Source organism: Buceros rhinoceros, unplaced genomic scaffold, assembly GCF_000710305.1.
Source record: "Buceros rhinoceros silvestris isolate BGI_N320 unplaced genomic scaffold, ASM71030v1 scaffold5304, whole genome shotgun sequence".
In the NCBI taxonomy this organism is placed as follows: domain Eukaryota; kingdom Metazoa; phylum Chordata; class Aves; order Bucerotiformes; family Bucerotidae; genus Buceros; species Buceros rhinoceros.
This window is the reverse complement of record NW_010406362.1, coordinates 71,753-85,209: the sequence shown is the minus strand read 5'-3', so window position 1 is coordinate 85,209 and position 13,457 is coordinate 71,753. Positions and strand designations below refer to the sequence as shown.

At 34.7% G+C, this 13,457-nt stretch overlaps 1 protein-coding gene across 1 annotated transcript in view; it reads left to right on the top strand.

Moving 5' to 3' along the window:
• The window catches only part of IPO11 (importin 11), a 77,216-nt gene that overhangs the window by 25,200 nt on the left and 38,559 nt on the right, over positions 1-13,457 (top strand). Inside the window, exons 14-21 of the mRNA XM_010134049.1 lie at positions 338-385; positions 1,009-1,114; positions 5,060-5,186; positions 6,298-6,331; positions 6,499-6,539; positions 7,585-7,701; positions 9,053-9,166; positions 12,180-12,295. Coding sequence (XP_010132351.1) covers positions 338-385; positions 1,009-1,114; positions 5,060-5,186; positions 6,298-6,331; positions 6,499-6,539; positions 7,585-7,701; positions 9,053-9,166; positions 12,180-12,295 — 703 coding nt within the window. The remainder of the gene's footprint in view (positions 1-337; positions 386-1,008; positions 1,115-5,059; positions 5,187-6,297; positions 6,332-6,498; positions 6,540-7,584; positions 7,702-9,052; positions 9,167-12,179; positions 12,296-13,457) is intronic.

Here is a 13,457-nt window from a genome sequence, read left to right as displayed (position 1 = left end):
AGGTTACTTGAAACAGGCTTGAACAGTTATTTTGTTTTCCAAGAATTACGGAATTTAATACTTCATGGTATTAAGGTACATGTACACTTTTATTGTTTTCTCCTGAAGCCCCTAGTAGACATTACTGGATGTTTTCAACTTGAAAGAAGTCAGTAAAAAAAATGGGGCATGACAGCAGAGATTCGATTTTAGTATATTCACTATATCAAGCCTGAAATAACTACATTTGTGAATAAAACAAAAAAGAGAAGCAATCTTAATTCACGACATACTTGTTTAAAGTGTGTAAGTGCAAAGTCACTTGCGTTCTTTTTATAGTTGTGCTTTTGTCTTGTAGGATCTACCAATGTGGAAGATACCAGTGCCGTACTGATTAAAGATGCTGGTAAATAAAATTTTACTTTACCTTGAGGTAACAGAGCTGCTTTTGTGTATGCCTGACTTCCTGAAAATTATATGAGGAATTTGCAAGATATTTTTTGAAACATTTGGAAAGTAGAACCTAAATCCTCTTTTGACTTTCACTTGATGTCAGTCTTCTCTTTTCAAAATGTTTATGTAAAAAATATGGTGCTTTCTTCAGCTTTTTTGTGAAACAAACAATTAGACAATCTCCCTCTCTGTCCTGTCTTTTCCTCTCTGCAAATAAATGAGCTATAGTGCTTCCATGGCGATAGTCTGTCCATTTACAAGAAAGATTTTGTGGCAAAGGGAAAGAATTCAGACCTCCGATGGAACCATTCTTGATGTTAGAATCCTTATTGTTCTTACGGCTTTTAACTATTTTCAAGAGTTTAATTTTCTTCTATAATACTTTTCTAAAATTTCCTCCAGAGTTCCCTTCACCATGGTCTAGTAATATCTTTCTTCAGAAAGATATACTTTAGTTCTATTTTTTATTATATTCAGGTTATAAAAAATTTTTTGAGATTTAAATTAGTCTAATAATTTAGCATTAAAAATTAAACGTTTAAGCAAACAATAAGCATAACTATTGTTTTTCCCCAGTGTATAATGCGGTTGGACTCGCTGCTTATGAACTGTTTGATAGTGTGGATTTTGATCAGTGGTTTAAAAATCAACTATTAGCAGAACTACAGGTTTCTCATAACAGGTAAACATCTTGGTTTGTTATGCCTTCATTTAAATATGAACTCTTGGTACCAATCTAGTAAGACAAAATAGCTAATTGCAGACTTGAAAAATATTTAATATTTAAACTCAGCGACTAAATGTGCAGAGGTATGAAATACATACAGATAACTGATGCAGTCACAGAAGTGGCAGTGTTCCTGACAGTTTCTGTTTGTTTAAATTAATGTGTGGTGGGTACTTCTAGGGTTCTGTAAAAATATTGTAACTGTCCTCCTGCACATTTTTTTTTTTTTTGACTAAACTTTCTTAGGGCAACCACCTTTGCTCAGCTATAAATAATTAGGCCTCATGAGACTGCAGAGCTCTTTAGGCAGCAAAGTCCAACTGAAATCTATGGAAATAATATCTGTGAAACAGTAGCATAGCCAAAATAATTACTTTATTGTTGGTTTTTTTTCTCTACTAGTTTAAATACAAGCTTGCTGTGGCAACTTTCAGTTAATTTTGCCAGTAATAAAGTAGGAAGTAAGGATTTGGCTTGTGTTGTAAAGTGTGAATGATTACAGCCTGTTTCTACATAAAGAGTATCATATAGCCCATCTGCTGTGGGTTTTCCTTCTCACCAGGGTACCTTTCGCTTGGATGGCCTTCACATGGCTACCTTTTTGTTTACCAGATATCGTAGAGTGTTTTGAAGATAGGTTTTGGCATCTCGGTACAGACTGAGCTGTCCATCTCTGCAGGTGACTAGAAGACAGTGTTCCTCCTCATTCCTCAAACTGTCAGTCTTCTCTCAGGGGAAGGATAGTGACCCTTACTCTACATGCTAATCCTCATCAGATGAGCTCCAAATCACCCTCTGAATAAGTTTGTCCTATTTTTCTCCTCACAGTCATTAGCAGTGACCTGAATGTCTGTTGAAGAATTTTATTATGTTTTTCTTCTACATTTGCAATTCATCTTATGAGTTGTAATTGTTAATCTGAAATATAAAATTGTTTGCTAATACCCTTAGGAGCCACTATAAATTGTAAATTATTTTCCATGAGGAGTTACTGGACAGCTTGTTTTAATTTCCAAATATCAGTTATAAACACTTCTTTTACAAATACAGATGAATTTCATGGAGAGTGGAAGATCCTACCAAACTTACAAATACTAAACTTTGTCTCTTCATTCCAGTATACTTTTTAAAAAATGAATTAATTTACTTTTGGATCTATTACCTTACGTAAGAGTCACAGAATAATTGTCACAGTTGTTTACCTGGTAGTTTCTAGTGTTTTTAATGTTCTTAATTTTCTCATTAGGTTCTTCTTTGTATAATCTCAACTTGTTATCTACCAGAGGCCAAGTACTCTAATGGTTAGACTAAATGTCAGAAGAGCAGGAAAAAAAGAGATCTTGCGTATATGATTGATCCTTTATTATTGTGCTGCACCAGCACTGATCTCTGAATAAAGCTGCCATGCTGTTTGAAGCAAGTGGTGGCTTTGGTGTTGTTATGCTAGCAACCCATATAGCCTAAGTAAAACTGAAAAAAAAGTCTTTTGTGATTGGTAGAGCTGTATTTATGGTTTGGACTACACCTAATCTAACCACTTGGTTGGGATTTGTGATATCATAAGATTAAACACCCGTGGGGCATAAGCTAGCAGTAGAAGTTGTCCAGAAGTTTGAAGCCTTATTTGCTTGAACTCCTTCGACTGTCAGCATCAGTGGAGACCACCATGTTGATAAGGGAGACCATGTTGGTAGTTTGAATGGAGTGGTGCTTTAAGGACAGCTTCAGGACTTCATGCAGTTGTGATAAAGCAGATTAGAGGGTATTATTTCCTGTCTCACAGAACATCCCATGGTGATTAGCATGCTTGTTTACAAACTGGTTCATGTTTGGGAACACAAACCTAGGGGCTGTCAGCATTAGCGGTGGAGTTTGCTGTAGGTTTGTTTTCTTTGAATGTTTTGTTGTCTGTTGATAGTGAGTCTGTTAACCATGACCGTAGCAGTAAGGAGAAACATGGGATTAATGAAAAAATATTCTTAAAGATTTTTAGAAACATTGCATTGCCAAATATATGATGTGCCATTGTATTTAGTTTTGTACTGATTAAGGAGAAACATTTTTCCTAATATGAAAATAGCTTACTGAATAAAATTTTTTTGCAATAGTTCAATCTTAGAACAACTATTTCTGCTGAGCAAGTAACAATGTGACCCTTAGTACTTTGTATCAAGAAAGATACTTTTGACTTGAATATCTGAATGCTGTCCAAACTGCTTAAAGCTACCATCCTATGACTATTGCAGCAGAAGATCCTTGTTTTGGAATATGGTCACTTTTCCCATGTGAGTTTTAGGACCAGCAGTCTCAATCTTCTTATACTCAGTGTGTGCTCTTAGAGTAAAAGCTAATGATGTTCTAAGAGGTAAAATTTTCCAGAAGTAGTGAATGTAGAAAAGGTAGGACAAGAAAAATGATCACCTATGAGCAGAAGAATTTCTAGGAAACTTACATCCTTAAAAAAAAGAGCAAACCCGAACACCCTCCCATGCCTCCAAAACCTCAAAAGTACTCTTATGTTTTCTCTGCTGGGGGAGAGAGAGAAAGAATATAAAGATTCAGTAGGATATATCGATTGTACAAAAGTTACCAGAGCTGAAAACCCTTGCTATCAGCTGATGGTTATATACTTGTGTCATGCCATTTAAAACTTTTCTTAATGTGATGGTGATATGAAAACTATCCAGTGCCAATCTCAAGAAAATAATTTAGTTTTTTAGTATTCTATTTTTTTACAAGGTTGTATATGAAGCATGAGCATTCTAAGAATAGAAAAGGTTGTATCATCACAGCTTCTTGAAAACAGAAGGACGTGGTAGTAAGGCAACATCTTGTGTGAGTCATGCTTCAGCATGGGTGGTTCACTGCAACTTGATCTTTAAGAAACACTGGAATGTTATTCCTCTTTAGCTTTGTGTTCCAGTCTAATGAACTGCTACCTACATGCTAATTCCACAATTTTCATGTTCTCTGAAGATGTGCTTTGCTACTTATCTTGTAGTTATGGGAGTGTTTAATAAATCACGTTTATTAAATGTAAAGAAGCCTCAAGAACTTCAGTGTATATTGCTGTCTTGATGGCTTACAAGGCAGAAGTTCATCAAATGAAAAATGCACATAGGATAACAAGGCAAAATAAATTGGTAGTTAAAATTCTTTGAATAGGGTTGATCTTCCCCAACCTCATATGTCTGCAAGTTAGAAGTTTAAATCCAAACTATTCTTCCTGCTCAACTTTTATAATCAGTGGAGAAAAATAGCAGCTCTGTGGAATGCTTTTCTCAGTAATTACATTAGGCAATTTGACTCATTGTTCTAGTTCTCACTTCTTCACATTGACTGTAAAGCTGTTTGATTTGTGCGTTTGTTGTGGCAGTGGTACAGGATTAAGTAATATCAGTTCTTTCTGAGAATAGGTTTAGACTGATGTTAAGTACTCTAGCAGTTGTAATGTGGTACTTAAGTTTGCAATTTGAAATTGTATCTGATCTAAAATTCTAAGCATAAAAGGAATTACAAGGAAATTGCTGGAAACTATGGTGAATGCAGTAGACACTGTGATATCATTAATAAATGTAAGATTTATTTTTAGTTTATTTATGTGCTACGTGCAGAATAAACTGTACCTCTAGTGAGACCATCATAATTCAGTCCCTTGGGATGGTTATCTTTTTTCAGACCAAGCGGTGTTTCCTGAGCCTACTAGTGATGAATTTTGATGAAGAAGATTTATGTGCTAAAGTTCTAAAGCTGGTCATAACAAACTAAATCTTTTAATAGTTGTTCTGGAGAATAATGTTTTCCGGGTGATTCTTTAGATTTCTTTTTCGTTAGGTATTCTAGAACAGCAAGTATAATGAGCTAATGAGCGCAACTCTTTTTTCCCCCCTAATTCTAAAGTTATAAACCAATACGCCGACGAGTAATTTGGCTGATTGGACAGTGGATTTCTGTAAAATTCAAATCAGACTTGAGACCTGTGTTATATGAGGCAATTCGTAACTTGCTTCAAGACCAGGACTTAGTGGTAAGTATAAATAAGTAAAGTTTGTGATGACATATTTGTTTTGTAAACACGGGTGAACATGAATACCATACCTTGTGTAAACTTGACTGAGAATTTTGTGAAGTCATGCCTTAGTCTGTTGTGTCTTGCCAAAGAGAATCTGTTGGGAGGTTGTGAGGTTGTTTAATTGTGTAAATGTTGAACAGTAAGTCAAAGATGGGAAACGAGCCCTTGAGATGTTACTAGGTGATAATTGTGGTGGAAAAGTGAATGGCAGTAGCAAGTGTCTGATTTTTCTAAGAAAGTTGTGAAGAGTCTTGAGATAAATAAATAATTTATAAAGAAATTAAAGTTTTGTGTGGATAAAATAGGGTTATTCTGTGACTAGCCTCTGTGGTATACAATATTGTTTAAGTCTCTACATAGTTATCTACTAGTAGAATGTGATAAATGGCATTGGTTGGGGATGGGTTGAGTACAATTCTGTGATTTTAAGCTACAATTTCAGTTTAGTAGCAGGTGAGGCTGAGTTGAGAATCTGGTTTCTTTTGGATTTATTTTTAAACAGAACTAGTAGACAACAATTAAAACAAATAAACCTAGCTGTTTTTTTAGTTAAATATTAGTAACTGGTAGTCATAACAGTTATTTCTGTGATTCCAGAAAACTTTAGCAGACCCAGATGTGTTCCTGTGTCAGTGATGTGACTGTTTTCACTTAATGCTTTCTCTGCATCTGAATATCTGCTAAGGAAGAACATGCTAACTTGCTGAGATGATTTCATTCTGTTCTTTTTGGGTGATGGCAAGCCGAGAGATAATCTTCTCTATTGCATGAGTTTTTATCACAGGCTATATATCTTTTTGTTTCATTCTTTCTTGACCTTAATGAAGATTCTGCCCGAGTAGTTTCTGCATGTGGTACTACTTCAGCAATGCCAAATAAAGTGTGAAGGATATTAAAATGAAAGGAAATGGAAATGTTGAACTAACTACAGTTCTTAGAGGATGACAGAACATAGAATGATTAAAATTGCCAAAACAGCAACTGATTTGATGTTGTCAGATATTAGGTTGATAATCAAAATGTTTAACGGACATTTGGGTGATGCTTCTTAACTTTTGCCTTTCAGGTCCGTATTGAGACAGCTACAACACTGAAGTTAAATATCCTTTTATTAGCAAAAATATTTGATTGGTTCTGAAGTTACTAGAAAATAAACAATTTTAAACTTGCTATCAAATTTTTCTCATTGTAATTTTTTTGTGTATTTGCTTATTTGAGTCTTGTATCCATATGCTATCTGTATTATTTTTCCTTAATTACTCTTCACCTGTAGATGACTTTGAGTTCAGAACTGACCAGTTCTTACCGGTAAGAGCATTTATGTAGGCATATTCTGATGAGCAGATGGATCTGCAGAGGAAAGTAGGAAAAAATATTTTACAATTTCATTTTAAACCACACTATTTAGTAATCAGTCTGTGTTCATGGGGTTTTTTTATTTTGTTTTTTTAATCTTCATGGGCCAAATCATGTAAAGACTCATACTGCTGCTCTTGACAAGGTTGCTAATGTGCAACATACAGACAGCTCAAAACCTTTTATTATCATGACTATTGCAGCTTCCTAGTATTGTGTCTATTGCTGTATAAGTTGTGTTGCCAGATGCACAGTTTCTTCATCTGAAGACAGTATGAAGGCTGTCTTTTACAAATGTCTCCACACCAATATGACTTTCATACAGTACTTTACAACCTACTGTTTCATGCAAATATTAAGTATAAATGAGTGTTCAAAGTAGCATCTTAAAAACATAGAAATATCTTGGTCTTCTGTATTTGTGTTCTTTACAGTGGTCATTACTGTTGTCACTAAGTAAACAATCAAGTGTTAGCTGTAAGTTCTTCAGCAAAGATTTATTTTGATCACTTCGTTAGCAGGTGCTTTTTTTCTCATTTGATTATGACTTCCATATTAATGAGAACAAAAAAACCAAAAATGCAGAGTGCATCTACACTGCCAATATTGGAATTCTTTAACTACTGAACCAAAAGCTGGAAGACCATACCTTTGTTTTGAACTTAACAAAGCACTCCTGATGGAGCAATGCCTTCAGCTTTATTGTATTTTATCTGTGAAGTCATTTTTACACTTACCAAAACATGAAAATTATAGATGTTCAAACTGATAACATTCAAACAGTTATGTAAAAGCATATCTCAATTTTTTCATCTTGTTTATGCAGAGATTGGGTAGTGCACATTTTTACATATGAAAGAGTAAGATTTTACACCATTTAAGTGTCTTTCAGAGTTCATAGATCTCTTAGATTTGGAAGCCAATGAGAAAATAATGAATTTGTGTAACCAATTCTAGTTTTGATGGTCTAATCTGTAGCTGTTTATTTTTCTTTCAGTATCTGGAATCCATGTTTACACTGCTCTTTCAGCTACTTCAGGAAGTAACACAGTGTGACACAAAAATGCATGTTCTTCATGTTCTGTCTTGTGTGATTGAAAGAGTCAATATGCAGGTACATTTTTATAGATTTCATTGTTAACTTTATACTAAGAACAGAGGACGACTTGATGTTTTTAGCTCATACAAAAATAGTAACAAAATGTAATCGATTATACTGGTTATTGTTACAATAGATGCATTGTTTGCATTACTTGGTTCTCAGCTTTTCAGTTCTCATGTTTTCTGTAGAATGTTCTTGCTTAGTTGCTGCTTCTTCATTCACAATGTTTTTTTATTGACTCATCTTTTAGTGTACAGAAATACTTTTGCTTATCGCATTTCTTGCAGTTTTCTTTTTTAATTATAATTTATTCTAATTTTCTCATATCTGAACTAGTATTTTATTAAATCCTACATCTTAAGAGACATTTTTGTGGATTCCTGGGGGGTTTGCAGTTAAATTTGCAATCTCCCACTGCCACTGGATCACAGTTGCCTGTACAGCACTCTCCACTGCATGAAAACCTTCAAGCTCACACTATGAACTTTCAGTACTTCCTTCTTAATGTTAAAGTATATTTTTCAGCTTATAATAAAGAAATTGAAGATGTTTTTGCAGAATTAAAATGAGTTGTTGACTGCTTTTGTCTCAGTTTTTTTGGGGTTTTTTGGTGGTATTACTGTATTAAGGGCAGAGAGAATTCATGGTTCTGATCTTATCTCCTCTTTCTACAAGTAATCCTGTCTGAGAGACAAATGAAGCTTTCCTAATTGTTCCTTGTAGGAAAAGTCAACATGGAAGCAGATTTCTCTGTATTATAGATCATCTGGAGAAGCAGCAGAAAAAACAAGATGAGAAAGAACCTATTTAATTCCTACTTAAATACTTTAGAAGACAAATAAATTAACCTTTTATTATTGTAGTGCCTCGTAGAAAAAAATTTAGTTTGGAACAAAACTCTGGAGGTTATGTAGTCCAGCCCTTGATGAAAGGATGGGTAACTTCAGAGTGTTTCCAGCAATTTTTTAATTTTTGAATTTTTTTTACTGGGACTATTTCTGGTCCTCTTAAAGAATACTGTTATTTAGGAGTCCTGTCCAAGTGAAGAATATGTTAATATGAAAATAGGTTTGGTTATAAAATTCAGTGGTTTTTTGTGTTCTGTTTATTACTTAATCATGATTGCCATACACAAATGGTACCATAAGTAATATCTTCTTTTCAAACCACTGTGCAGTCAGAAGTTCCCTCAGTCACAGAATATGGAAGATGATCTTGAAAGAGGAAAGTGCAGTAAATTAAAGCAAAGTCTGTATTTTTACTGTGACAAAAGCAGCTCTTAAATATTTCAGAAATTATGCTTGGGATAAATAAATGGCCTTGTTTCATACATTTAAGAATCAAATTTTTGTTCTGAATTCAGATACAACCATATGTAGGATGTTTGGTTCAGTATTTACCACTCCTTTGGAAACAAAGCGAGGAGCACAATATGTTGCGATGCGCCATTCTAACCACCCTTATCCATCTTGTCCAGGTAAGGGGTCAGAATCGCATACATCTCAGTATCTCCTACAATTCTTTCTCAGGCGTGCCTACATGTTCTCTGTGTATGTGTATAGATATGTGAATATATATATATGTATTTAAAATAAAGGTATATTTTGGTTTTGTAGGCTATTTCTGAATGCTTTTTGCAATAGACATGGTTCTGTTATAGTTGAGGTAAACATGCTAATGTTAAGCACTAAACTGTTTTGTTTACAGGGACTTGTTCAGTAAAAGCAGGTTTTTTTGGCAGATTTGCTTGTGTTCTGGAGGGTTTTGATGGGGGTTTTTTTGTATACTGTTGGAATAGAACCTCCTTTAGTAACTTTAGAGTCTGTTTGAAAAAAGCTTGTTCTGGCTTCCTGTATTTCCCAACAGACTTTAGGAGCGTTGGTCTCTTCTTACAATTGTTGTATATGGTTCAGACTTGCTTCTGAGAGTCAGCTTATCTGTTGTCCTGTTACTTTCCATTGAGCTCTCATGGATGTGGAATTTCTTTCGGTTGCAAACTTTCTGTGAAGATGAGCCATTTTTAAATCATGGGCCAAGATACGGGCCACCATCACAACTTTCCCTTTGCCCGTTCTTTAAATTTGCATTTTAATTCGGATTAGTGTCAAATATTTCTTGTTTAAATCATAGCTGTTAGGTTTGATGTCTTTCAGAGGTGTTGTTGGCATTGACTGATTGTGGGTCATCTTGTTTATTTGTAATTCCAACCCTTTTATTGCTACCGTTTTTATCATTACCCTTCTATTGCATGACCTCTGATACCTCTTATGTCCTTTGCAATGATTTCTGCAACATTTTTGTGTAGCATATGGGAAAAAACCTCTTTATTTCATCCCTTCCTAAATTCCCTAACTTTTCTGACATTGTCTTCTGCTTTGTTCACATATTAAATAAAACAGGTAACAGCAGCTCTGAGCTGCCTGCTTTGTTATGTAATCGATTTGTTTCACATCCCATTATTTGTATTTCAGTCTCTTGGGGTTTTTTTATTTCTTTTGAGAATTTGTCTGTGCTCATGGTTTTCCTTTTACCTATACGTGCATATCTCCTGTTTTTAATGTTCATTTTAAAACAAAATAAATGGTCAGAAGTATTAAAACATCTGTGAGCCAGGGACTACTATCACCTTACCTTTGTGACTGTGACTTCTAAGTCCAATAAGGGATAGTAATACTGAGTGTAGAGGTCTATATAGTGCTTTTCAGACATTGTTTTTATGGAGACTTTTTTATTTTTTTTTTTAATATATCTGTGCTTTGAAGGGAAGTTTTCCTTCCTTTCTGGAATATTCTTTGCATTTATCAACATTAGGTTTTATTTACCTTTAGTTCTTTGTTTAGTTAAATTTGTTTAGTTCACTTAGTGTCTTATAGTTCTCAGAACTTAAGAAACCTAGATAACCTTTGGTTCCAGATTTTGCTATATGAAATTAATAGCTATGTTGACCAACGTGGTATCTAAATGGAAGTTGCTTATAATCTGTAGTCAGATAGTAAGTGATGACCTTTTAGATCATAGGATCATTTAGATTGGAAAAGATCATTTCTAGCTGTTAACTGAGAACCATCAAGTCACCACTAAACCATGGCCTAAGCAGCACATCTGCATGTCTCCAGGGAGAGACATACCTCCAGGGATGGGGACTCCACCACGTCCCTGCGCAACCTGTTGCAGTGCTTGGCAATGCTTTCAGTGAAGAAATTTTTCCTAATGTCTAATCTAAACCTCCCCTGGTGCACCTTGAGGCCACTTCCTCTTGTCTTACTGCTTGGTACTTGGGCAAAGAGTCCAACACTCACCTCGCTACAACCTCCTTTCTGGTTAAGTAATAAGGTCTTCCCTGAGCCTCCCTTTCTCCAGGCCAAACAACACTAGTACCCTCAGCTGCTTCTCTAGACCCTTCACCAGTGTTGCCCTTCTCTGGACATGCTCCAGTGCCTCAACATCCTTCTTGTAGTGAGGGACCCAAAACTGAACACAAGAACTCAAGATTTGGCCTCACCGGTGCTTAGTACAGAGAGAGGATCGCATCTCCAGTCCTGCTGGCTATACTTTTAAGTTCAAAGAAAGAGGAAAATATGTTTTCACAATAAACAAATTGTGGAAATTCTTGTTACTGACCCCTGCTGGAGGCTAAACATATTGGTGGATAGAAAATGATTAGACAAATTTATGGAAGGTTCTTTTAAGTCAAGTTTGTTTAGAATAACAATTCCACAAAGAACCCGTAATTTAACAGTTTCCAAATATGGTAATTATGCAAAACCAGCATTCAGCTAGCTTCAGATCTCTTAAGTAGTAATATTACAAAATAGGCAGTAGTTCTCAATTTGAGAATTCCATTCTTTTTAGGATTAGTCTTAACTTATGATTAGTTTTGGCAATAGTTATCTTCAGCTTATTTTTTTAAAATGGCGTTTTCTTATTAAATGATTGCTGAAAACATTCTTGACTCTGCATTCTTTGGAAGACATCTCTGTGTATGGCTCATGGATCACTTAGAAAATAAATCATTGTCATAGGTCTGTGAATCTTCGTGTAGCAATGAAAACAAACCCTTCTCCTGATACTTAGAATATGCCGAAAGATTTTTCTCTGTGATAAGATCCAAGAGTAATTATTTTCTTGATATTTAAAACATTTTATTAATCATTTAGTATTGTTAGAGTTGTGACTTGTCCCAAAAAGAAAATGGGCAGTGAATGTTTTTAGGAATGTATGTTGTTTGTTTATAATTTTTTTCTTGAAGACTGTAGATAAGCTGCTTGTCTTCAAAAATCTATGTAATTTTCTGAAGACATTTTGAGAGAAAGCTTGGGTGTATTAGACTATTTTAGGATGAAATGGGTGCAAGTTCAAACTTTGATTTCTTGAATGCATGTGTACCTTATGTAAATAAAATAACATCACACATCTGTTTCAAATGCTATTTTTGTCATGCTTGATTTGAATTTTTTGAAGTATTTTACATTTTTTATTTCCTTTTGTAGGGTCTGGGAGCAGACAGCAAAAATCTCTATCCTTTCCTACTTCCAGTTATTCAGCTAAGTACAGATGTTTCTCAGCCTCCACATGTCTATCTTCTGGAAGATGGTTTAGAGTTGTGGTAAGGATGTTCTTTTATACGTTTCTTATTTTTAATATGTTATTTTTGTATCCCCAGAAGAAAAATCTTTTTTAAAAAATTTAATTTTGGCTGCAGTAAGAATTTGTATGTTCTTGTTATCTTACCATGATGTCATCTATATCATAACTTTTCTCAGAAGAGATGAGGTTAGAAAGTTAAAAGAAACACAGTTAAAAAAACCTGAAATAACTGAATAGGTAATCCATTTTCAGGCAGTTGATAGTGAGACACAGTTCTGTTCCGGTTATGAACAGCAAGACAAGAAGTCTAGACTCACTATAATGTGTATGCTAAACTAACTCTTCAATGTGTTTGACTTTGGGAGCTTTGACCCACTGATTCTCAGAGCTGTTTGCTGGAAGAAATGGTGAGTTTAGAAGGATGAAATCTGGAAGTTATCTTCCAGATCTCAAGCTATGTGGTGGCTGAACATGAAACAAAAAGTATCATTACTTCAGCATGAGCCAAATTGGTTTGTTTCTGGTGCAGCTGACACTCAGGAGGAGGAGGCTGTTACCTGGTCTAAATTCAGCACATCTTTCCTGCAGAATAGTAATATATTGAGTTCGTCTTAAAATGGTGAAGGATTTCTTTGATTTAAATTTTAGATGGGCATTTGAATTATAAACAACCTACAAATGATCTGTTCTATGTACAGCAAAATTAAGGCTTATAATGCTGTTGGAGATGCAGTAGCAAGTCAAAGTGCAATATCCTCACAAAATTTAAGACAGACCTTTTAAATCTATCAGTTCAGAACTTTTGTATCTTCTTAATAATGCTGATCTTGGGGTTGTTAGTCTGGTGCCTGTGCAAAAGAATGATATTTTAAAATGTCCTAGAGCATCAGAGGAAAGTGGATGGAGCTGGCGGAGACAGTTGGGAACTCTAATGGCTCCTTGAACCAAGAGCAGGAGAACAGCTAAGACTCAGAAATGTTCTTTAAATGCAGTAGTCCTATGCCTAAGATCTAAGAACAAATTGGAAAGCATTGCTATCGTTTTAAGTATGAATGTAATTTATATCTACTGTTCTTAAACCTCAGGAATTTTAAGTTGTTGCAAACAATGCTGAATAGATAGTTATGGTTTTATGTATGGTAATCAATGCATCATTTCAGGCCATTAAAAAAAAAAAAAAA